Raw genomic sequence first — 26919 nt, 5'->3', positions numbered from 1 at the left:
AGCTCTTTATTTTCCTGTCCTGCACAGCAGCACCTCGCCTGGATATTTACATTACGGTCGACAACATGACTATTCTTCCTACTTACCAAGCTCACTGGGTGTGCCTGAACTGTCATCTCCTTTGCATCATACATCCAAAACATTACTCAATCCTGCATCCTCTCTGATCCTCCAACGACCTACGCCTGACTGCTCTGCACATTTCTCACTCACTGTAGGACTCACTTACTCAAGGACTTTTCAAGGGCTGCCCCTATTCTCTGGACCTCCCTCCCACTGCCCATCAGACCACACTGCGCACTGCATAAAGTACTGTAGCCATTATTCCCTCCTGGTCCCCAAGTGCAGCCAATACCTCCTCCTAACCCAACATGCAGCCATTAACCCTCTAATCTGTCCCCATGCCCCCTGTCAGTGTGACCAGTGTCTGTGTCCTCTGCTTATCCTTTCTGTGTGGCCAGTATGTGTCCCTCTTTCAGTTTGACCAGTATATGCCCTTCTGCTCACCCTTCATTGTGGCAACTATGTCTCCCCGTCACCTTTCAGTGTGGTCACTGTGTGTCCCTGGCTGTGTGGCTCTTGTGTCCTCTAGCTATATGGCCCCTCTAGCTGTGTGGCTCCTGCTGCATGGCCCGTGTCCCCCTGGCTGTGTGGCTTAAGGGCAACAGGTGTCCCTTCTCCCCTTCCCTGCAGTGCAATGCAGGCAGCTTGCTGAAAAGCACCCCTCCCTCCATAAGCATGCAAAGGCGCACTTCCTATCTTCTGCCTGTACTCACAGCAGTCTGTGTACATTAGTACAGCTACGGCTCGCGATGTCATGTGACTTCATGTGTCACATGACAGTGGGAGCCATAGCTGTGCTAACACACACAGTCTTGCGTGAGTACAGCAGAAGAGAGGAAGCTGCGCTCTGATGGATCAGTGAGTGATGGCTTCCGCTTCAGTGCTCACTGCATTACATTGCACAGAGAGGGAAATACAGAGAGGGGGCCCCTTTGCGTGGATGTGGAGGGAGGGGAGCTTTGCAGCAAGCTGCCTGAATTTTACTGCAGGGAAGGGGAGAGAAAGAGGCTTCAAATCCCCCCCTTACACTTTTATACTTTGAGTCAGTCCTAAATTTCTCAACTTATAGCCGAGTATATATGGTAAGTCACCCCTACTGATTAGCCTGTGTACAGTAATATACAGTGACCATTATCAGCTTATTAGAGGTTTGTAACAATTTGTGCCATGTGACTGCACAATATAATATCAAAATTCCTATATAATTGAAGTTGTTACTGGTACATAGTGTGATTATACCTCATTACAGGCACACTGTACAGTCACATTACACCCCTATTACTTCTCACATTCCCTCCCCCACTTATTGGCTTCATGTGATCCATATAATGCCCAGCAGGGACTATTTGTTAGTCGGGTTAATAAGTCTTTTGAATAGCTAATGTTTATCACTCACCAGTGTTCTTACCTGTAACAACGTCACCTTCCTCCTCAGACTGCTGATCACTCATTACATACGTCTCTTCTTCTTCCTCTTTAATTGTCCTCATCATGTCACCCTCCTCATCAGACTGGTTATCACCCTTCTCATATGTCTCTTTTTCTTCCTCTTTATTTGTCCCCATCATGTCAGCCTCCCCCATGGACTGCTGATCACTCCTCACATACGTCTCTTCATACGTCTCTTCTTCCTCTTTATTTGTCCCCATCATGTCACCCTCCTCCATGGACTGCTGATCACTCCTCACATACGTCTCTTCATACGTCTCTTCTTCCTCTTTATTTGTCCCCATCATGTCACCCTCCTCCCTAGATTGCTGATCACTCCTCAGATCTGTCTCTTCTTCTTCCTCTTTAACTACAGTGATTACATGTGTCAGTTCTCCACTCTAAGTGCAAAATGAGAGATTTGTGAACACAGATTTGGATTATCATGTATTTAAAAAGTGTCATCATATTCAATGGTACTTTACAGAGTAAAAAACAAACATGGGGCACATAATACAGACACTTGTACAACATACAGAATAGGTAGACAGTAATTACAGGGACAAATTGAACATAATAAATTAAATTTATAGCAAATTCCTAAACATAAAGGATGAGAGAGCCCTGCCCTTGCAAGCTTACAATCTAAAGGAATGGGGGAAACAAGAGGTGGGGCAATATGCAAAATGAAGGGGAGTGGCTTAAGTTAGAGCATATGCTTGTCTGAAAATGTGAGTATTAAAGTGGACCCAAATTAAAAATACAAGATTTCAGAAATAAAATCTATCTTCTAAATTATAATAATAAGGGGGCGTGGCCGGAGCTCAGCGTGGATGGCAGCAGTGTGAAGAGCTCCTGATCCCAGCCAGCCAAAGCGACTTTACACAGCATGCCAGACGGGGAAATTCAATCCCAAACCCCAGCGGAGGAGGAGATGGAAGCCTCCTGCACCTCACAGCAGGATATCCAGCGTCCACAACGCATCCCCGACATGTTTAAGCGGAGAAGACCTGGGCCGCATGGAGAGCAAGATGGCGTCGGCTCCTCCGGGACGCGTAAGTCCGCATTGCCAGTACGCATGACGAACGCATCCCATAACAATAAACAGGCGGCAAGCGTACAAAATTCCGCATCCAGCCGCGGAGGGGCCTCACAAATACCCACAAAGCAGGCATCCAATGTGGCCCTTCCCCGCAGTCCATCAGCCTCAGAGTCCTCTGAACAGGGGGTACCCTCCCCCACCTTTCTTAGCCCAGCCAAATCTAAACCCAGGCTGTCAGGCCCGGCAGACTCACAGGCAGAAGCTCTCTCCCTGCTCACAGCAGTCACAGGCCACAGCAGTGCATTTGCAGAGATCCCTGACTCCAATCAGCCAGTAGACCGTGCTTTTCTTAAGGATATGATGATTGCTCTGGAAACCTCCATGTCAAACAAGATACTGACTATAGCAAATTCTATGCAACAGTTCTATGATGATCTGGGAGCTCGTGTCTCACTCACTGAAGACAGTGTCTCCATGTTAATTGAGGAACACAATAAGACTGTTACTGAGCTTGAACGCCATGATTCAGTTAATGAGGCTACGCAGCTGAAGATTGCTGACCTAGAGGACCGTAATCGCCGCTGTAATCTCAAATTCAGGGGTATCGATGAATCGATAAACAGCGCACAATTGAAAGGCTATTTGATAGAAATGGTTAGGTCAGCAGTGCCTCAGTTTTCCAGCATTGAGTACACCATAGAACGGACTCACAGACTGCCTAAGCCCGCCTTTCTACCTGAGAGAATTCCTAGAGATACCATAGCATGCTTTCAGTTTTACCACGTTAAAGATGCCTTTTCTTCTTACATGCGCCAGAATAAACAACTCCCGGACCCATACAGCAACATCAAAGTCTTCACCGACTTGTCGCAGTTTACATTGCAAAGACGCAGGTCCCTGGCTCCTCTAACAGCCTTTCTCAGAGAGCAACAGTTACAGTATAAGTGGGGATTCCCCACTAAACTTCTACTTTCCCGTGACGGCAAAATCCACGTTATATCTACACTGGAGCAAGGAGTTTCTCTTTTGAACTCACTAGGCCTACAAGTCACTCTTGCCCAATTGGAGAAATATCGTAAACAACCATTGAACAACGCTCCCCGCTCATGGCGCTCTAATACCTAAAATGGCAGGGAAACGGTCCTTCACCGCTGCCCCACTTTAACTGTTTTCTACCCATTTTGGGACTAGTGATACGAGTATTACCCCCCCCCCCCCCCCCTCTCAGTGTGGTCCGGGTTAAGCCACTGAGAGTTTCTGGGCCTACTAGTCGTGGGACAGTTAGGAGTGATTGCCCAGAGATAATGTTGATTTTATGTCTGTTTTATATGTTTGGTTTAAGTAACTATGTTCCTGCAATCTTAGGATACTTGAGTCTCTTTTTTCATTCCACAGGAGTCCTGTCTATTCTAAAAGATAATAAGCCACTAAGTGTAAATGCTATATTCTTCATCATCACAGTTCTCTCATGCCTAGAATGTTCAATATGATAACACATAATGTCCAGGGGTTAAATGAGCCAGTCAAACGTAGAAAAGCATTCCAACATTATCAGAGCCTGAAGGCCTCAGTCTTGTTTTTACAAGAGACGCATTTCATTAACTCTAAACCACCCACTTTTTTACACCGGGCATATAATAGGGCCTATTATGCCTCATTTACCAAAAAAGCCAGAGGAGTTGCAATAGTGTTCCATAATTCAGTCTCATTCACACACATTGACTCTTTCATGGACCCGGAAGGCAGAATTTTAATTCTCAAGGGTATTCTTGAGGGTAAAGCTGTCACACTGATCAATTGTTATGCTCCCAATGCCTCTAGAACTGCCTTCTTACAACTTTTATCATCCCAACTGGATAGACTGTCCTCAACACACTTGATAGTTGCAGGAGACTTCAACGCGGTAGCTAATCCACTTCTGGATAGATCGGTTCAATCCCCTTTCGCACAAACTTTCCCGAGAAGACTCACTAGCTTCCTTTCTAAAACTAAAGTTATAGATATATGGAGAGCCCATAACATCGGCTGTAGGCAATATACCTTTTTTTCTCACCCTCGTCAGTCTTATGCCCGCTTAGACTACATTCACTTGTCCCCAATAATTGCCTCTAACTCTACCTCCTCTGATATTATTACTTGTGGTTGGTCTGACCATCATATGGTTCAGTCCATCTTGACTGGTTTCGGTATACCCTTCAATCCCGGCAACTGGAGACTCAACGACTCTCTTTTGGCTGAGGATTCAGATAGACTCGCTGTGATGGGAGAGTTGGAGGAATATTTTTTATTTAACAATGAGGATAACACCTCCCCTATTCTAAGATGGGCAGCACATAAACCAGTTCTGAGAGGTATCTTTATGGCAAAAGCAGCACGAGCAAAGAAACTAAAATCACAAAGAATTCAGGCATTAACCGCCGAGCTAGACTTACTATATAAACGGCATTATGGCACAACAACTAGAGAAATTTTACATGAAATTAATCTGAAAAGAACCGAATTGAACTCTATACTAGATAACTCTCATGCTAAAGCGTTGAAGTTCTCCAAAGCAAAGTTCCTCTTACGAGGCAATAACCCTTCTACTCAGTTTGCACGTAAATTAAACCAATACTATAAACCCCCACATGTTTATAAATTAAAAAGCCCTGGAGGCAGAGAGGAGGTACTACCTCCTAAAGTCTTAAAAATATTTGAGGACTATTATAAAAATTTGCTAGGAACCGAAATATCATCTAACAATACGGAACTTAAAGCATGGTTGGATACTTTGCAGTTGCCCTCCCTCTCACCAGATCAGCTGCAAACTCTTAATGCCCCGATCACCCCCATAGAAGTATTAGCTTCAATTAAGTTGCTTAAATCCTCTACAGCTCCGGGCCCGGACGGATTTTCACCCTTATATTATAAAAAATTTGCTGATACACTATTGCACCCTCTGACCTCAATGTTTAATGCTGTTCTCCAAGGTGAAAAACTCCCCCCAGATATGCTATTGGCCAATATGACCCTGCTCCCTAAACCGGATACTGATCACTCTACCCCGGCAGGATTCAGACCTATATCTATCCTCAACAATGATATCAAACTTTTTGCTAAAATCCTAGCTTCTAGATTAGGCTCCATGGAGCATGATCTTGTCGCTCCCACTCAAACTGGATTCATCCCAGGCAGGCAAGGCTCTGATAATGTTAGGTTAGCTGTTAACATATTACAGGATGCTGAACTTAAAAACTCTAAATTTATGATGTTGGGTTTAGACATTAGTAAGGCATTCGATTCAGTGGGTTGGCAGTATCTGACCGCTGCTTTGGAAGGCTTTGGTCTATCTGACCCTATAATTACAGCGGTTTCAGCATTGTATGACTCCCCATCTACAGTGATCCGCATCCCTGGTGCATCATCTGCTCCTGTTCAGCTCAAACGTGGAACCCGTCAGGGTTGCCCTCTCTCCCCATTGCTATTCGCTCTCGCTTTAGAGCCTCTGGCGGTGGCGATTAGACGACATCCTGACATCCATGGTTATGGAATTGACAATATCAAATTAACTCTGTATGCCGACGATGCTCTCCTGTTCTTGACTAGACTTATAACAACCATGCCTAACTTATTCCAACTATTAGATAAGTTCGCCCAATTTTCTGGCCTTAAGGTAAATCCCGCTAAATCCACAGCCCTCCCGATTAATCTTTATCCACATACAATTAAATGGTTAGACTCTACTTACGGGTTCAAATGGAGTAAAACGAAATTTAAATACTTAGGAGTCTTTCTTACACCCAACTATGGGGATCTATACGGAACTAACTTCTCACATACGGTCAATAATATTACTCAACTTCTGAAAACATGGTCCTCATTTAAGGTTTCATGGCTAGGTAGATGTGTAGCATGTAAAATGATTATTCTCCCCAAATTGTTATATTTGTTTCGCATGCTCCCAATAACTAGAACTAAAAAATCGTTATCTAGCTTACAGTCACAAATTAATAAATTTATTTGGGACAGCAAACCAGCTAGAATTCGAGCACAAGTCCTGTACAGACCCCCTTTACAGGGTGGTATCGGTCTACCCAGCCTATGGCATTATTACTTAGCCTCTAAGCTCAGTCAAATCTTAGATTGGGGAATAAATTCTAACCCTCCCACCTGGTATCAATTTGAATCTACTACAATCTTCCCATTTTACCTATCTACATTGGTCACGGTTGTAACTAAAAGAGACATATCAACTCTTGCTAGCAAGAACAGGATTGTTTCGTCACTGACTAAGCTATGGTTCTCGATTGCCTCATCATATAAGCTTATGACCTTTCCCTCCTCCAGGATCTCCATTTTTGGTAATCCCCGCTTTATTCCGGCTTTTAGAAACCCACAGTTGTTTTCCTGGTGGAGAGATAAAGGCCGTTCAACTGCCAATAAATTTTGGATTAGAGATGTTCCAATTACATTTAATATGCTCAGATTTAGTCAAGATGCCCCCCCAGAGGAGGTATTTCGGTTTTGTCAGATAAAACATTACTTCTCCTCCATCTTTTCTTCACCCCCAGAGTTTGAACCGACAATGTTTGAATCACTCTATTTTGGATTTTCACGACAAAAAGGATTAATCTCATCCCTATATGCCCAGTTGATAGGTTGTGATAGTGAGAATAAACTAATATATATGAGAGCTTGGGAGCGCGACTTAGGAACTCAATTTGAGCCATCAGATTGGTCTTATATCCGAACCGCTGTCTCTGGTGTAGTCAAATCTAATATGGTCAAGGACACGGCACTCAAGATCTTGTTTCGCTGGTATTACACCCCGGCTAAAATTCACAAAATTTATCCCTCAGTTCCATCGACTTGTTTTAGAGGATGTGGAATGGAAGGAACGATACTGCATGTCTTTTGGGACTGCCCCAGAGCTCAGCGATTCTGGGACTCATGGAAATCCATGATCCGAGAGGTGTTTGGCTTTCCGGTTTCATTATCTGCCTCCCAGGCCCTGTTGTATACTTTTAATGACGATGTGCCAGGTAGATTTAGGCCTTTATATAGATACATGCTACTAGCCGCTCAGTGGTCAATAGCCTTCAAATGGAAAACCACAGATCTAGAGTTATCACTAGTTACCCAACGTCTAGACCTAATGATGATAATGGATCGGATTTATTTTTATAGCATTGAGAATATGACAAGATTTGATCTCATTTGGGAACCCTGGAAAACATATAGGAGTTCTTAATTTCCCTCGGACATATGTGTTTATTCATTATAGTATGATGTACAGGATTGAAATTATTCAGGACTCTTGATACCAGACACCTTAAGCAGGAATGTATCTGGATTGCTCGTTCCTTCTTTTTTTTTTTTTTTTTTTTTTTTTCTGTCTCTTGCTTTTATGTATGTTGTTCTTTTTTTTCTTTTTTTTTTTCCTTTTAGCTTGACGTATGTGTTAGAGGGAGCAATATATTTTTACACTAAGATCAGATAGGATGGACTGACCCCTGGGATCTCAGAAGGAGGTTCCAGGTACCCCATTTCCCAGGCCGGACGGCCCAACTATCTGTGCTATGTCCTTCAGATGCTCCCCCATTTATTTTTTTATTTTATTTTTTTTCTTGTCTTCTAGTTGGTATGTTAATACCCTATGTTTTATTTGTTCTGCTTTTAAAAGCTTTGTATAATTGTTGATCTGATCAATAAAGCTTGTTAATACAATAAATTATAATAATAAATAGCAGCCTTTTTTCAGCTGCATGATGACAAATATAAAATATTTTACATTTATTGGAGGAACCCCTCCCTTCCTTTCATATTGCCGGGATTTTTCCGGCAAACTGGTGGAGTAGATGGTGTCCGGCAATGGAGGAATTGCTAATGGCTTCCCCCAGTATAACCCTAGCTATGAAAAGAGAAGGGTGAAAAGCATGCACTGAAATGATCATAGGTTTGAAGGAGTGTTTATTTATCTTTGTATGTGTCAGAGTGGTGCAACTAAATATTTTTAATTAAACAAATGTTTAGTTTCGGTCCGCTTTAAAGGGAACCTAAACTGAGAAGGATATGGATTTTTCCTTTTAAAATAATACCAGTTGCCTGAATCGCCTGCTGATCCTGTGTCTCTAATACTTTTAGCCACAGTCCCTGAACAAGCATGCAGATCAGGTGCTCTGACTGAAGTCAGACTGGATTAGCTGCATGCTTGTTTCAGGATGTGATTCAGCCACTATTGCAGTCACAGAGATCAGCTGGACTGCCAGGCAACTGGTATTGTTTAACAGGAAACATCCATATAATCTGTACTGTCTGATCTGTACAATAAAAAACATAACAATCGAGTCACTGTGATCTCCTGGGTCCCTCTGTGCCATTTCCGCCGCTCCTCGCCATGATCCTGGCTTTTAATTGCCAGTTTTAGGCAGTGTTTATATATATATATATATACAGCGGTATGTTACGGTATACTACAAGTTTTTATTACGTAGTGAACTCCAGTCAGGGATTCTCAGTTTCTCAGCATGGGTAGCTTCCTTCTCCCTCAGACAAGCTGAAATTGAGAGCAGACAGCTGTCTGTGACTAATAAACAAAGTACACACACAGAGCCTGCAGGGGGCGTGGAGGGGGTGTGCATAACTTCTCCCCATCACAGCAGAGGCAGTGCATTCCTCTCTGCCTCGACAAAGCCTGACAAAGGAAAGAAGATTTAATATATTACAGAGACAGTGCAACTAGAAAAGGCTGCAGTAAGCCAGACCACATTAGAAGAGGTATAGGAACTTATAGGATAGAAGAAATAAGTCTGAAAATGTTGTTACAGAGTCTCTTTAAAGAGAACCGGAGATGGTAGGTTATAAAAGTTTTATACATACCTGTGGCTTCCTCCAGTCCCCTCCATGGTGATCGCTTCTTTGCCGGCATCCTCCACTTCCTGGATCTATCAGTAGAAGCTCCAGTATCTTTGGCAGTTGGGGCGTACTGCGCATGTGCATTCAGGCCGCGCACCTCCCCCCCCCGGCACACTCCTGCGGGTTGTAGAGTTCTGTATCTGCACAGTACTTCTGCGCAGGCGAAGAACGCTCCCAGCCATGGGAGCGAGACGGGGGAGCAGGTGTACGGACTGTGCATGTGCCGACTGGTCAAAGATAAGGAGCTGCTACCAAAGGATCCAGGAGGTGGAGGATGCCGGCGAGGGAGCGATCGGCATGGAGGGGGCTGGAGGAAGCCACAGGTATGTCCTGCCATCTCAGGTACACTTTAAAGATTTAAAATGTTGCAGAAAAGTGTGTTTTGGAAGGAGATTCCAGAGGAGAGGTGAGGCTCATGAGTTAAATGCGAGGAGGTGATTCTAGAGGATGACAGAAGAAGGCCTTGTGCAGAGTGGAGATTGTGATTGGGTCGGTATCTGGAAACTAGTGAGGAGATGTACAAAGGAGAGAGAAATTGTGGAGAACTTTGTAAGTTTGAGTTAATAGTTTGAAATGGATGCTCTGGTTAACTGACAGTTAATGAAGTGCTTGACAGAGAGGAACAGAAAATGAAGAGCAAGAAGAAAGATGAATGAGTTGAGCAGCTGAGTTCAGAATAGATTGGAAGGGTGCCAGTCTGTTAGCTGGTAGAACACAAAGTAGTATATTACAGTTGTCCAGATGACATACAGTATAAGGGCATGCTCTAATACCCAGTACAAGTGTCCTGGCTGTTAGAGGTAGAAAATGTTGCATGCAAGTTTTTGTTTTTTTTCACTCAGCTTTATATCACCATTCCCAGACATTCCAGAAGGCTTCATTGAAAAATTCATATTTTGTCTATTAGTTTTCATCATTAAGAAAACCACCGAAATCACCGCTCACTCAAACAGGACAGTGCTGGGACCGGGATGGCCAAATCCAAGAGTCTGCAGCAAAATAGGAAAGGTCCACACGTTGTCCTAAAATCAGAATCCTTTATTATGGACGTATCCAAAAATCAATACACATAATCACGCATCTCCAGCTGACATGTTTCAGACCTACTGGTCCTTAATCATAGCTGAGGAAAAAGTGACACAGAGTAACGATATATATGCCCTCCACCAACCGGGGACACACCCTCAAACTCCACATACAGGAAGGGATATTAACAAAATAGATAAAAGGCTGCTGATGCCGGAAATCAAAATTCAAAGACATTATAATTGATTGTATCTAAAAACCGACATCTAACAGCCCCAATCCAGTGGTATACATAGTAAAACAATAAAATCAACTGAATATAATAAAAAGAATGTTTTTAAAACAGCGGGCTACAGGGACGACATTAAGTAATTAAAGCTAGGTCCCAACGAGAATTCAGACCTCTCGGAAGCCACGTACCCAGCCTAAAAATCCATAGAGCCTCGCGGCTCTTAAGCTGTTTGGATATATCACCACCCCTCGCGTTCTGAGATATCCTCTCTAGGCCATGAAAGGAAAAAGAGGACATGATGGATTTTAGATACAATCAATTATAATGTCTTTGAATTTTGATTTCCGGCATCAGCAGCCTTTTATCTATTTTGTTAATATCCCCTCCTGTATGTGGAGTTTGAGGGTGTGTCCCCGGGTGGTGGGGCTGCCCCCTCCACAGGAGGAGGGCATATATGGTTACTCTGTGTCACTTTTTCCTCAGCTATGATTAAGGACCAGTAGGTCTGAAACATGTCAGCTGGAGATGCGTGATCATGTGTATTGATTTTTGGATACGTCCATAATAAAGGATTCTGATTTTAGGACAACGTGCGGGCCTTTCCTCTTTTGCTGCAGTTTTCATCATTGTTAATTACTTTTAATATAGATTTCTTTACTGATATATTTCGCTTGTGCTTCCATATCACTCTCTATTCACACCTCAACCAACCTCCTCTCACCATCTATCTCCACCTCCAAGCCAGTCACCCATGTGTACCTCCACCACTCTCTCTCTCTATTCACACCTCACCTAACCCAACCTTCTCTTGTTATCTATCTCCATCTCCAGGCCAGTCTCCCATCTATGAATCCATCACGCTCTCTCTCTATTCACACCTCAAGCAACCTTCTCTCACCATCTATCTCCATCTCCAAGCCAGTCCCCCATCTGTGCCTCCACCACTCTCTCTCTCTATTCACACCTCACCTAACCCAACCTTCTCTTGTTATCTATCTCCACCTCCAGGCCAGTCTCCCATCTATGAATCCATCACGCTCTCTCTCTATTCACACCTCAAGCAACCTTCTCTCACCATCTATCTCCATCTCCAAGCCAGTCCCCCATCTGTGCCTCCACCACTCTCTCTCTCTATTCACACCTCACCTAACCCAACCTTCTCTTGTTATCTATCTCCACCTCCAGGCCAGTCTCCCATCTATGAATCCATCACGCTCTCTCTCTATTCACACCTCAAGCAACCTTCTCTCACCATCTATCTCCATCTCCAAGCCAGTCCCCCATCTGTGCCTCCACCACTCTCTCTCTATTCACACCTCAACCAACCTTCTCCACCTCCAGGCCAGTCCCCCATCTATGACTCCATCACGCTCTCTCTATTCACACCTCACGTGACCTTGTCATCCATATCTACCTCCAGGCCCATCCCCCATCTCCGGAGCAGTGCTGTTCAGCGCAGGAAGATTTGGGCGCAGCTGACACCACCATAGAGTATAATAGGAATTACATCTATAGCGGCGTTCATTGAGTAACCTCGGCGCCGTCAGAATATGGAGATGAAGTTGCTTTCAAAACACAATAATTCGGCCTCCAGCAATCGCTGGAAGCCGAATTATATCATTCCCCACCATCCATGGTAGCCTGGAGGGGGAATAGTAATTAACACGGCCCGGACTTGTGCAGCAGCAGGACCAGCCATATTCCGGCTGTATCCTGCGCCCAAGTCTACCGGCGCCGATTTCAAATGTATGCCCCATCTGTGCCTCCACCAATCTCTCTATATTAACATCTCAACTAACCTTCTCTTGCCATCCATCTCCACCCGGCAGGTCCTTCCCACATTTATTCCTCCACCACTCTCTCTTTTCACGCATCACCTACCCTTCTCTTGTCATCCATCTCCACCTTTCCATCTGCACCTCCACCAATCTCTCTCTAGTCACACCTCACCTAACCTTCTCTTGTCATCTATCTCCACCTCTAGGACTGTTCACCATCTGACCCGCCACAACTCTCTCTCTGTTGACGTCTCACCTAACTTTTTCTTGCTATCTATCTCCACCTTCATGTCCCCCCCCTATCTGTGCCTCCGTCACTGTCTACTTTTTTCCTTCAACAAATCACACCAAGTAGTGTTGAGCCACCCCAAGTCATTACCTTTGGTCCTCTGATTTTGTCACATCCTTCTCTATATCAGCCTCTTCCCAAAATAAACATTCTTTCAGTCCACTATTTCATCAACAATGGCTCTTTGTTTTTCAAGTTTTTTCATTTGAAAAGCAAAACATTGCACCCAGCAATGAGAGGCTCAATTTTTTAGGGATATGATTTTTCCAAAATCACTCTATTTCCAACTCCAAACAAATTATTTTTTTATTACTGGGCAACTCCAGCACATCTGGACCTTTGTGCCTCTCTCTCCATTTCTCTCCCTACCTGTGAGAATCAAAGCCATGCAAACTGGTGTTAGGTACCATATGGCCATGATTTTATACTGTGGTAACTGTAGTTGTCTGTTTGAGTATTTCCATATAATCTGTAGAAGTTTGTTTTATTTGTCTCCCTCCAGACTAATGCATATGTCCGATTTCTACTTACAAACCACAGTGGGGTGATCTTGAGGGTGGTCCTATAGATAAAATCTCACATATAAAGATAAAAAGTTGGGGGCCCTTTTTTGAGAAATATCTATTTTTCTAAAGTTCAAATTTGCTCTAATGCCCGGTTTCTTTGTTCTAGCAATGTGTAGCTGGAATTAGGACTTTTTGAAGTATTCCGCTCTAGGACTACAGATAGAAGTGTGTGAGGAGGGTGATCACGTTACAGAATCCCTAAGGTTACACTGCATAAGTAGGTCCATCCGACATGGATGTTATGGAGATAAATGGTGAAAGGATGCTATGATTGTTGTATGTTTAAAAGTTAACATTTACCATGTTAACCACCATGGCGTTCTGATTAAATCGCCAGGGTGGCTGCGGGAGGGTTTTTTTTAGATAAAAAAAAAACTATTTCATGCAGCCAACTGAAAGTTGGCTGCATGAAAGCCCACTAGAGGGCGCTCCGGGGGCGATCTTCCGATCGCCTCCGGCGGCAAGAGATAACACGGAAGGCCGCAATGAGCGGCCCTCCGTGTTTCGCTTCCCTCGTCGCCATGGCGACGAGCGGAGTGACGTCATTGACGTCAGCCGACGTCTTGACGTCAGCCGGCCCCGATCCAGCCCTTAGCGCTGGCCGGAACTGTTTGTTCCGGCTACGCTGGGCTCGGGCGGCTGGGGGGACCCTCTTTCGCCGCTGCACGCGGCGGATCGCCGCGCTGCAGCGGCGATCAGGCAGCACACGCGGCTGGCAAAGTGCCGGTTGCGTGTGCTGCTTTTTATTTGGTGCAAATCGGCCCAGCAGGGCCTGAGCTGCAGCCTCTGGCGGTGTTGGACGAGCTGAGCTCGTCCAGACCGCTCAGCAGGTTAATATAAGTAAGAATGCAGGCAGCCCAAAGTCCCATTGACTCTGGGTTTTTTTTTTTGGAGTAATAAATGGATATTATAAAATCTGAATCTATGAAAACGGCCCAATTCTGGCTGCAAGAGAGGGAGGACTATTGAGGCGTTTACAAGAAGTAGCATAGACATATAGAAGGTTTTGTCCAGGAGATGCACTTTAAGGCTGGGAGGATTCCCCGATTCTTTACACAGTAACTGGCTTGTTAATGCAAATCAACAATAGAAAACTCATGTGTAGCTTTAGTCTTTAGCTCAAACCTCTCCGTCAAGATAGACAGAGTGATGAGGGATACTGAGGCAGGAGGAGGGTAAAGGGTAAACGGATCACTTTTTACACTGGCAAATGTTTATGCCCCAAATAAAAATTAGGCTAGATTTATGATGGAATTTCTGCAGAAGGTGATGAATGTAGCAAAAGAAATGTTAATAATCAACAGAGATTTCCACTTAACGATAATCCTGGTTCAAGGTAGCTTCAAGGGTAACATTTAGGTCTCTGTAGGGCCAGCCTCAGGTTTCACAGGGCCAGATTTATCAAGAGTGTCTGAGACAAAATATTAGTAGGTTTTTAGAAATCCATGCAGAACTGTCTCAGGCATCTTAAGAAATCATTAGATAGTGCAGATTCCTTCTAAAACTGTTGTATAATAGGAGGAGCTAGGAAGGTCTCTCAGACAGTGCAGTGTGTGAGGGGAATTGCTGTTGCTGAGGTAACCAACACACCTGCTGTATTGATAGCAGCAGGCTCTGAGGAGGAATTCTGCAGGGGGGAGGGGCACATCACAAATCATGTATAGCCTGCACTCTGCAATCATGTCTAGCCATTAGTTCTACACCTGTAGAACTGCTTTCAAGCACTTCTTAATCTGCACCAGTTTAGGGATGGATTTGCACTTCTCTTAACTGTTGTGCAGCTCTAGAAATTCATGCTAAACTGCCACTATTACTAGGATTTAAGAAGGTTCTTATCATGCAGAACTGTTCTCCCAGCTGGTTAAAACAGATTAAGAAGAAAAAACTGTCGGTAATGCGTTCATAAATCTCCCCCACAGTGCTCTGAGCAAAATTAGGCCTTAGTGCCCCACCCCCCTTCCAAATTATGACCCTCACGGCAGATCATTAAGTGATGCAGACGAACTAGTGAAAAATGAGAACAGGGTCATATTCACTAAGCATGGGGTAAGAGGTGGCTTACTAAGGGTGCTGAGGGGAGAGAGGGGATTACTGAGGGTGCTGGGGGAGAGATGGGATTACTGAGGGTGCTGGGGGAGAGAGGGGATTACTGAGGGTGCTGAGGGGAGAGAGGGGATTACTAAGGGTTCTGAGGGGAGAGAGGGGATTACTAAGGGTTCTGAGGGGAGAGAGGGGATTACTAAGGGTTCTGAGGGGAGAGAGGGGATTACTAAGGGAGCTGAGGGGAGAGAGGGGATTACTAAGGGTGCTGAGGGGAGAGAGGGGATTACTAAGTGAGCTGAGGGGAGAGAGGGGATTACTAAGGGAGCTGAGGGGAGAGAGGGGATTACTGAGGGTGCTGGGGAAGAGAGGGGATTACTGAGGGTGCTGGGGGAGAGAGGGGATTACTGAGGGTGCTGGGGGAAGAGAGGGGATTACAGAGGGTGATGGGGGAGAGAGGGGATTACTGAGGGTGCTGGGGGAGAGATGGGATTACTGAGGGTGCTGAGGGGAGAGAGGGGATTACTGAGGGTGTTGGGGGAGAGAGGGGATTACTGAGGGTGCTGAGGGGAGAGAGGGGATTACTAAGGGTGCTGAGGGGAGAGAGGTAATTACAGAGGGTGATGGGGGAGAGAGGAACTTTCAAGGTGAAGTTGCTGCGCTCCCGAGTTGTGGCAGAGCTCGAGGTGCTGTCAGAGCTGCCCCCCATTTCTTGGGGGTATAGGAGGCCTACATGCGGCACCCCTGTTGAGATGTAAAGAATTTTACGTGGGCCAACTCCTGCAGGAAATAGCAGCGAGTTAATTTAGACTACCGTTTCTAGCAAGCAGATGCAATTTGCATTTGCTGTGCCAATTTAATTAGCCAACAGACATTTGGCAGCCAGTATATAAGACAGGTTTGAGCACACACCTCTTTTTTCTTTTGAACGCAGTGCCACTTTAGTAAGAGTTGATGCACTAACCACTGGTAATGTTGCCATGCGCAGGCAGCGAACAGTAACATAACCGCTTCTACTGCCAACAGTATACCACACGTGACACAATAACAGGGCTCAGCAGTACATGAATAACATGAGCATTACTATGGTAACGCATATTATGCAAGTAGCACAATGTGTATTATCATAGCAACACTTACATTACATACGTACTGCAGGTAGCGCTAACTGCATAACATGTGGTACACTGCTGGAAGTAGTAACGGTAATATTTCCTGGGCTACCTGCACACAGCACTATTACTTGCGGTTATGGTACCAACCCCAATGTCACACAGTTTGGGGTCTCTGATGGCCCAGAGCTTCACCTACCTGATAATGGTGGGGAATGGTGTGATCTTCCTGTGGACAGTCCCAGGAGTAAAGAGGACCTGTACATCTCTCTGGTGGGTTTCTGTTCCTGGATCCATCTGTAGGAAACACACACACTGAGTGAATACATTTACATCTATGCATATAAAGGACAATTGAAGCGAGAGGGTTATGGAGGCTGCCAAATTTATTTCCTTGTAAGCAATACCAGTTGCCTGGCTGTCCTGCCTCTAATTCTTTTAGCCATAGCCCCTGAACAAGCATGCAGCAGTCAGATCTGACATTATTGTCAGATCTGACAAGATTAGCTGCATGCTTGTTTCTGGTGTGAATGAGACATTACAGCATCCGAATAGATCAGCGGGGCTGCCAGGCAACTGGTATTGTTTAAAAGGAAATAAATATGGCAGCCTCCATATCACTTTCACTTCAATTCTCCTTTAAAATGATGGGGGATCTAAGTGGACCCTCTGTACTGCTCTCTCCTTTATAAAAAAAATGAAAGTCTTCTCTTACCTGGTGATGTGAGGGGCAACTTATTCTCCATCATGGCATCTTTATCAATGTCCTTGTGTCCTTCTATATACTGCCACTCCTGCATGGAGAAACATACAGTCACATCCTCATACCTTATAGGAACAGGACACATGCAACGATACAGTCACCACCCAGACACATCCCTTGATGTCGCTAGATTATCTTCCATAATTTCCAGCACTGCTCACCTCTCTTGTCAGCAGCTCCATCATCTTCCTGATGATTTCCAGAATCTTCTGCTTGTTAGATATCACAGAGTGAGATGGGGGAACCATGATGGTCACGTGATCATCCGACTTCACTGGCGGAGAATGCTGTATGGAAAGACAAAAATTAATGAGATATGACCGTCCCAGAAGCTTCCTCTCCCCTACAGTCAGGTTTATGCTTTATTAACCACTTTGGGACCGGAAGGCTACAGCCCCTTTAAGACCAGAGCCCTTTTAAGAAATGTGGTTGCTGTGATTGGCTCACAGCAATCACAGGGTCAGGAGCCAATGAAATTGTCTTCCCGATATAAGGAAGCCCTGCTGTCAGCAGGACAGCAGAGTGAGCAGGTGCAATGGAACCACGAGAGTGAGCAGACGGCCCTGTGGGGATGATTGAAATCTATGCCCTGGCAGGAATAAGCAGCCACACAGGGCTTAGATTTCAATCACTACCGCCTGGAAGCAGTTGAGTTGATCCCAAACACTGCAGATTTGAGTACTGAAATATAGAACTGAACACCTGAGATGTCTGTGGTGATGAATTTGGCAGACAATCCCATAGTGCACTTGCCCCCAAAGCAGCCAATCAGCAGGCAGTGCTGAGTAAAGCAATGGAATCCTATGTAGGAAGAGACATATCTCCTCACATGGACACCAATCATAGGATGCTTGTGGCCACCTGAGATATGGTCCCACCCACAGCCTATAAAGCCCAATCATTGTAAGCCAGCAGCATGTTAACTGGTGGCCTGACTTGTTAGAGTGACAGTGTGTGTCGCGTGTATCAAAAAAGGGCGTCTTGAAAAAAGGGCGCGGGATATAGCCGAAATTGTAAGTTTGAATGCAAAACCATATTTTTCGTGAAAGAGGTTATAAACGACAATGTAGTGCTAAATAGGTTAAATAAACGGAAATGAAATGGCAAAATACCGTCTATAACAGCAAACAAATTCTGAAATGAAACGTCAAATAGCGTCTATAACAAAAACGATATTTACACTTGTATAAAGCATAGTAATAGAATGGTAGACTTTACAGGTATTTTACTGCAATTATACCTAACTTTAGGGTCACTGATATATATCCTTAATCCTTTTCCTAACACCTAGACCCCCCCCCCCTTTGTGTAAATACACATAATGTAATAAATTGTATAGATTACATATATTGTACTGTAACTATAGCTAACCTTACTCTCATACAGAGCCCTCCCTGTACCTATCCCTAACCCCTAGACCCCCCTGGTGGTGCCTAAACCTAAGACCCCCCTGGTGGCGTCTAAACCTAAGACTTCCCTGGTGGTGCCTAAACCTAAGACTCCCCTAGTGGTGCCTAAACCTAAGAATCCCCTGGTGGTGCCTAAACCTAAGACCCCCCTGCTGGTGCCTAAACCTAAGACTCCCCTGGTGGTGCCTAAACCTAAGACCCTCCTGGTTGTGCCTAAACCTAAGACCCTCCTGGTTGTGCCTAAACCTAAGACCCCCCTGGTGGTGCCTAAACCTAAACACCCCCCTGGTGGCGCCTAAACCTAACCACCCCCCTGGTGGCGCCTAAACCTAACCACCCCCCTGGTGGTGTATATTGCACTGTAACTATACCTAACCCTCCCTATACCTAACTCCTAGACCTCCCTGATGGTGCCTAAACCTAACCACCCCCCTGGTGGTGTATATTGCACTGTAACTATACCTTACCCTCCCTATACCTATCCCTAACCCCTAGAACCCCCTGATGGTGCCTAAACCTAAGACCCCCTGGTGGTGCCTAAACCTAAGACCCCCGTGGTGGTGCCTAAACCTAAGACCCCCCTGGTGGTGCCTAAACCTAAGACCCCCCTGGTGGTGCCTAAACCTAAGACCCCCTGGTGGTGCCTAAACCTAAGACCCCCCTGGTAGTGCCTAAACCTAAGACTCCCCTGGTGGTGCCTAAACCTAAGACCCCCCCTGGTGGTGCCTAAACCTAAGATCCACCTGGTGTTGCCTAAACCTAAGACCCCCCTGGTGGTGCCTAAACCTAAGACCCCCCTAGTGGTGCCTAAACCTAAGACCCCCCCTGGTGGTGCCTAAACCTAAGACCCCCAGTAACATCTGCGGCTGCGGGCACGCAGGGTGTCTCCGCAGCCGCCTCAGTTCTCTGCTCGGCGGATTTTTCCGTTCCGCCGGCGTCTAGCACGCCGGGGACGGAATTGTCATTAGCACATAGATCTGGCTTATCTCTGACTCCGCTATTGCTTAACGTTTCTGTACCTCTGCCCATCTGATCTAGTTGCTGAACCTCTGCCTGAATACCTACTACTCTTTTGCCTACTGATTCTGTACTGTATCTGCCTCTCAGTTGCCGAACCTAGCCTGTCTGACCTCTCTACTCACCAGTGGGCCCTTGCCACTGGTGAGGTGCTTTTCTGATAGTACCCACCAGCTCCTCTGGTGAGGTTTAGTTAATCTACTCAGTTACTGTTTCTGATGGTACCCACCAGCTCCTCTGGTGAGGTCTCATTAAACTAATCAGTTACTGTTGCACCAAGCACATCTCACTCTGTGTTCCTGTTCGCTATACTTGCATTATTGGTGATTCTGCAGATCACCACATAATCAGGTATAGCGTCAGTATTATTGGTGATTCTGCAGATCACCACATAATCAGACGTCTGTGTTGCTACACCAAAATATTATTACAATCATTACAGAACAGCAGACCAGATAAAATATGGATACACTGTGCAATCAGATTGAACTTTTGACCACGACCGTTATCGATCTCGTCAAGACGGTTAACGTACAGCAGGCCAAGATAGATCAATTGCTTGAGTCAGTTAATCGTCTGAAAAGTCCGAATGCACAAGTGTCATCCCCTCCTGTTAATGAGCCCAGGATACCACCTCCTGAAACATTTTCAGGACATCGCTCTGACTTTAGAAACTTTAAGCACCGATGCCTTTCTTATTTTGAGTTACGCCCAGTATCTTCAGGCACAGAGAGCCAGAGAGTCACACTGATAAAGACCTGATTATCAGGTGATTCGCAGTCCTGGGCCTACAGTCTCCCTGATGGGCATGAGGCCTTGGCCTCTGTTCAGGACTTCTTTAAAGCGATGGCAGTTATATATGATGATCCGGATTTAGCAATGACGGCAGAGAGGAAGCTTAAGACTCTCAGGCAGGGTCATAACTCAGTTGAAAATTATGCCGCTGAGTTCAGAAGGTGGGCGGTGTCAGCCAAATGGGGGCAGTATGCATTATTAGATTGTTTTTTGTCAGGATTATCCGAGGCAGTGGCTGATCTTATGTTAGGTCACCCTGAGCCTAAGTCAGTTGATGAGGCCATTTCCCTGGCAATTAACCATTTTCGGACCGCAGTGATTGAGATCTACGCCCTGTATTGGTGGGCTCCTGGCTGGCAGGGCGTAGATCTCAATCACTGTCCGCAGCGCGCATCCGCCGTTTCCGCCGCTACCCGCCGATCGTGCCGCTCAAACCCGACGATTCTCGCCGCATCTCACAGGCTCTGCCTGTCTCTAGGACGGCAGAGTCATGTGAGCCGGTCAGGAGCCGATTTCATTGGCAAGCCGTTCCCATTGGCTTACATTGAAAAACAGGGTCAGGAGCCAATGAAAGCGGCTCCTGACCGGCTCACATGACTCTGCCGTCATAGAGACGGTAGAGTCTATGTCCTGAGGGTCCCGGCGAGCGGCGATGACGGCGGTTGCGGCGGGTATGTGCGGCGATTCGTCGGGATTTCATCGGGATTGGACCAGCGGTCTCTGGTCTTTAAGTGCCCAGAGACCGCTGGTCCTTAAGTGGTTAAAATTGATCACCGAGAGCGATACCAGAAGCAGACTCGAGGCAGAACGCCAGGGAGACTTGCTTCTGGCATGTTCTCTCCTCCTGTTCCTCCCTCTCCTCCGCCAGATGAGCCGATGGAAATTGGACAGTCCAAGCTCACTGAGGTTGAGAAGAACAGGAGGCGTACCGAGAGACTATTGTGCAGAGAAGGGGCATATTGTAGCAAATTGTCCCAGGAAGGCGGAAAACTCCATCGCCTAGGTGTAGCTGGAGGTACTACCCTAGGCGACTACCCTAGGCGATCCAATCTTACCTCTAATAAGCGTGTACTGCTCCCGTGTTCTATTACCTGGGAGGATCAAGTCCATTCCACCCAGGCCTTTGTAGACTCCGGTTCTGCAGTTAATGTAATGGCATATGACTTCGCCATTAAGTTTGGTTTTCCTCTCCTTCCTGTGAAACGTCAGATTATAGTGACTGCAATGGATGATTCACCGTTGCAAGGAAAATTACCACTCACTCAGACTCCGTTATTGTTGTGTCAGTTGGGGGTGTTGCACAAAGAACAGATACAGTTTTTGGTTCTAGAGATGTCTACCTCCACAGTGATTCTCGGTGTGCCGTGGCATAGAAAACACTCCCCTCAGATTGACTGGAGTTCCAGACAATTATTAGCCTGGTCCTCCTAATGTCATCATCATTGTTTGGAGAAAGTCACAGTAGGAGCTGCTGAGATCCAAGTGGAAGGGTTACCATCTCACTCCTCTGGTTCCACTGATATGGAGGCCTGGAAGGACTGGGCAACTATGCTGAGTCCATTTCAGCAGGAAGCCCCAGAAGGGAAACCAGATGGAGTTCTATTTGTACCTCTTCAATTCAGATTTAAGATTCTTCATATGTTTCACTCCCATAAGAATGTAGGTCACCCTGGTGTTGCCCGTACGCAGGAGTTATTGGACAGATGTGTTTGGTGGCCCTCCATTGTATCTGACTGTAAGGACTTTGTGGGGGGCTGTTCTGTTTGTGCCAGGAGCAAACCCTCCAGACAAGCTCCCGTTGGCACTTTACAGTCACTACCCGTGCCAGAGCAGCCATGGACACACTTGTCCATGGACTTTATAGGGGAATGCCCAGGTCTCAGGGAAAAACTGTCATATGGGTGGTAGTCGATAGGTTCAGTAAAATGGCCCGTTTCATTCCTTTGGATGGACTCCCCTCTGCTCAAGAACTGGCAGAGCTCTTCATTCACCACATTTTTCGTTTACATGGTATGCCGGAGAATGTGGTGTCAGATAGGGGAGTCCAGTTCGTCTCCAAAATTTGGAGGGCCATTTGTAATCCTCTGGGCATGAACCTATCATTTTCCTCCGGCTACCACCCACAGACAAATGGGCAAACGGAAAGGGTTAACCAGTCCCTGGAACAGTTCCTGAGTTGTTATGTGGCAGACGCCCAGACTGATTGCGCCAAGTTCTTGCCGTTTGCAGAGTTTGCCCATAATAATTTGAAGAGTTCCTCCTCGGGGGTTCTCTCTGTTTCTGGTTGTGACTGGTAATCTCCTAAGTTCTCTTCTTTGCCTGTGGTGGCATCTCCTTTTCCAGCACTGGAGGAGTGGCAGGGAACCTTAAAGGAGATCTGGGCCTTGGTTCAGAAAAATCCCAAGAAGGCTTTTGTAACTCAGAAAAAACAGGCAGACAGGAGACGTTCGTGAGAGTGGGACTTTGCACCGGTGGATCTGGTGTGGGTGTCTACTCGTCATTTGGCTCTGAAGCAGCCCTCTGCCAAATTGGGCCCTAGATATATAGGCCCATACCCTGTCTCCAAGAGAATCAATAAGGTCACATATGCTGTTTCACTTCCGTCCAGTTGGAAAGGTGTTAAGACATTTCATGTGTCCTTGTTAAAACCTGCAGTACATGTGGATTCCTCTCCCCCCCGTGGTGATTGATGGGGAACCTGAGTATGAGATAGAACAAATTTTGGATTCTCGGTTTGTGCGCAACTCTATACAATACCTGGTTCATTGGAGGGGGTATGGACCTGAGGAGAGGTCTTGGGTTCCCACTCATCGTATGCATGTGGAAGAACTTAAAAAAAGAGTTTCACGCCTCAAGGGGGGGGGGGGGGGGGTACTGTAACATCTGCGGCTGCGGGCACGCAGGGTGTCTCCGCAGCCGCCTCAGTTCCCTGCTCGGAGGATTTTTCCGTTCCACCGGCGTCTAGCACGCCAGGGACGGAATTGTCATTAGCACATAGGGTTGCTCTATCGCGCGGCCGTGCGTGTAGACAGGACCTTTATGCCGGGAGGAGGCGCGTCAGCTGACCCGCTGGTCGGCTGACGTCAGAGGGTACTCACGCGCTCAGGATTGGCTAATTGTAGTGGGCGCGGCTGTGAGGTCTCCTCTGCTTCTTAAGCCTGCACGATTTACTCGTAACCTGTCTGCTCTTGCAAATACATACGTGTTAGCGCTCAGACCTTAGACCAGTATCCGGTGTGCTTTGATCTAAGAGGAAACCAGGGATTCCACACAAGACTAGGACTATTGTTTATTGTATTATTATTGATATTCTGTGTATGACTGGCTTATCTCGGACTCCGCTATTGCTTAACGTTTCTGTACCTCTGCCCATCTGATCTAGTTGCTGAACCTCTGCCTGAATACCTACTACTCTTTTGCCTACTGATTCTGTACTGTATCTGCCTCTCAGTTGCCGAACCTAGCCTGTCTGACCTCTCTACTCACCAGTGGGCCCTTGCCACTGGTGAGGTGCTTTTCTGATAAAACACACACACACACACACACACACACACACACACACACACACACACACACACACACACACTAGAAATCTTAAAATGACAGTAGTATTAAAAGCGATATTTTAGTAACTATAATCAACGCATTATAAGTGTAAAAACAAAGTTAATACCAAAAGTGATGTATTTCTAATACAATCAGGTTGAGAAACGGTATTTAACCACTTGCTGACCGCCCACAGCCGATGGGCAGCGGCAAAGTGGACGCCGAAAGGACCGCAATACGCCCAAGGGCGTTGCGTCCTTTCGGCATGCCGGGGGAGCGATCGCGTCATTGATGACGCGTGCTTCCCCCGGCAACTGGCTCCGCCCACCCGCGACGACAACCCGCCGGCCGTTCGGAAGTGCCGGCGGGTTGTTAACCCCGTGATCGCCGCTACAAAGTGTATAATACACTTTGTAATGTATACAAAGTGTATTATACAGGCTGCAGCCTGCCCTGGTGGTCCCTCGGACACTGGGACCACCAGGGCAGGAGGCAGCCTGTATAATACACTTTGTATACACCCTAGTCTGCACCCAAACACACTAATAACCCATCAATCACTCCCTGTCACTATCTATCAACGCAATTTTTTTTTAATTCCCTAAACTGCCCCCTGGGGACTCCTGATCACCCCCCACCCCTCAGATTCTCCCCAGACCCCCCCCCCCCCTGTGTACTGTATGCATCTATCCCCCCCTGATCACCTGTCAATCACCCGTCAATCACCCATCAATCACCCCCTGTCACTGCCACCCGTCAATCAGCCCCTAACCTGCCCCTTGCGGGCAATCTGATCACCCACCCCCACCATTAGATCGCCCGCAAACCTGTCGTTAGATCACCTCCCAAGTGCATTGTTTACATTTGTTCTCTTCTCTAAACACCCACTAATTACCCATCAATCACCCCCTATCACCACCTGTCACTGTTACCTATCAGATCAGACCCTATTCTGCCCCTTGCGGGCACCCAATCACCCGCCCACACGCTCAGATTGCCCTCAGACCCCCCCCCCCCCCTTATCAATTCGCCAGTGCATTATTTACATCTGTTCTTCCCTGTAATAACCCACTGATCACCTATCAATCACCCCCTGTCACTGCCACCCATCAATCACCCCCTGTCATTGCCACCCATCAATCACCCCCTGTCACTGCCACCCGTCAATCAGCCCCTAACCTGCCCCTTGCGGGCAATCTGATCACCCACCCACACCATTAGATCGCCCGCAAACCTGTCGTCAGATCACCTCCCAAGTGCATTGTTTACATTTGTTCTCTTCTCTAAACACCCACTAATTACCCATCAATCACACATCAATCACCCCCTATCACCACCTGTCACTGTTACCCATCAGAGTAGACCCTAATCTGCCCCTTGCGGGCACCCAATCAACCGCCCACACGCTCAGATTGCCCTCAGACCCCCCCTTATCAATTCGCCAGTGCATTATTTACATCTGTTCTTCCCTGTAATAACCCACTGATCACCTGTCAATCACCTATCAATCACCCATCAATCACCCCCTGTCACTGCCACCCGTCAATCACCCCCTGTCACTGCCACCCATCAATCAGCCCCTAACCTGCCCCTTGCGGGCAATTTGATCACCCACCCACACCATCCGATCGCCTGCAGACCCGCCGTCAGATCACCTCCCAAGTGCATTGCATCTGTTCTCTCCTCTAAACACCCACTAATTACCCATCAATCACCCCCTGTCACCACCTGTCACTGCTACCCATCAGATTAGACCCCTATGTGCCCCTAGGGCACCCAATCACCCGCCCACACCCTCAGACCCCAGCCCTGATCACCGCGCCAGTGCATTGCTTGCATCTATTCCCCCCACTAATCACACCTTGAAACACCCATCAATCACCTCCTGTCACCACCTGTCACCCCTAGCACACCTACCCATCAGATATGGCCCTAATTTCCCCCGTGTGGGCTCCTGATCACTCGGCCAAACCCTCAGATCCCCCTCAGACCCCCTTCCGATCACCTCCCCAGTGCATTGATTGCATCTATTTTCCCCTCTAACCACCCCCTGATGGTGGTGATAATTTGCAGATGCTTATACCCCTGAACAGTAATTTTGAGACATTTGGTTTGCAGACTACTCACGGTTTTGGGCCCATAAAATGCCAGGGCAGTATAGGAACCCCACAAGTGACCCCTTTTTAGAAAAAAGACACCCCAAGGTATTCTGTTAGGTGTATGACGAGTTCATAGAAGATTTTATTTTTTGTCAAAAGTTAGCGGAAATTGATTTTTATTGTTTTTTTTCCCAAAGTGTCATTTTTCACTAACTTGTGACAAAAAATAAAATCTTCTATGAACTCACCATACACCTAACAGAATACCTTGGGGTGTCTTTCTAAAATGGGGTCACTTGTGGGGTTCCTATACTGCCCTGGCATTTTAGGGGCCCTAAACCGTGAGGAGTTGTCTAGAAAACAAATTCCTCAAAATGTCCTGTGAATAAGACGTTGGGCCCCTTAGCGCACCTAGGCTGCAAAAAAGTGTCACACATGTGGTATCGCCGTACTCAGGAGAAGTAGTATAATGTGTTTTGGGGTGTATTTTTACTCATACCCATTCTGGGTGGGAGAAATCTCTCTGTAAATGGACAATTGTGTGTAAAAAAAAATCAAAAAAATTGTCATTTACAGAGATATTTCTCCCACCCAGCATGGGTATGTGTAAAAATACACCACAAAACACATTATACTACTTCTCCTGAGTACAGCGGTACCACATGTGTGGCACTTTTTTGCACCCTCAGTGCGCTAAGGGGCCCAAAGTCCAATGAGTACCTTTAGGATTTCACAGGTCATTTTGCGACATTTGGTTTCAAGACTACTCCTCACGGTTTAGGGCCCCTAAAATGCCAGGGCAGTATAGGAACCCCACAAA

General features: G+C 46.3%; 1 protein-coding gene across 3 annotated transcripts in view; it reads right to left on the bottom strand.

Moving 5' to 3' along the window:
• LOC137534466 (zinc finger protein 84-like) overlaps positions 1 to 26919 on the bottom strand; it is a 44544-nt gene that overhangs the window by 11760 nt on the left and 5865 nt on the right. The window contains exons 3-6 of one of the 3 annotated variants that reach the window (XM_068255968.1): positions 17395 to 17520; positions 17186 to 17264; positions 16670 to 16767; positions 1460 to 1892 (exon numbers count right to left, since the gene is read on the bottom strand). In XM_068255968.1, coding sequence (XP_068112069.1) covers positions 1460 to 1892; positions 16670 to 16767; positions 17186 to 17264; positions 17395 to 17520 — 736 coding nt within the window. Of the gene's footprint in view, positions 1 to 1459; positions 1893 to 16669; positions 16768 to 17185; positions 17265 to 17394; positions 17521 to 26919 lie in introns of those variants that run through there. The other 2 variants (XM_068255969.1, XM_068255970.1) reach the window with 2 other exon arrangements.

This window comes from Hyperolius riggenbachi, chromosome 10 (genome assembly GCF_040937935.1).
Source record: "Hyperolius riggenbachi isolate aHypRig1 chromosome 10, aHypRig1.pri, whole genome shotgun sequence".
Lineage (NCBI taxonomy): Eukaryota > Metazoa > Chordata > Amphibia > Anura > Hyperoliidae > Hyperolius > Hyperolius riggenbachi.
This window is presented reverse-complemented; position numbering and strand designations above follow the sequence as displayed.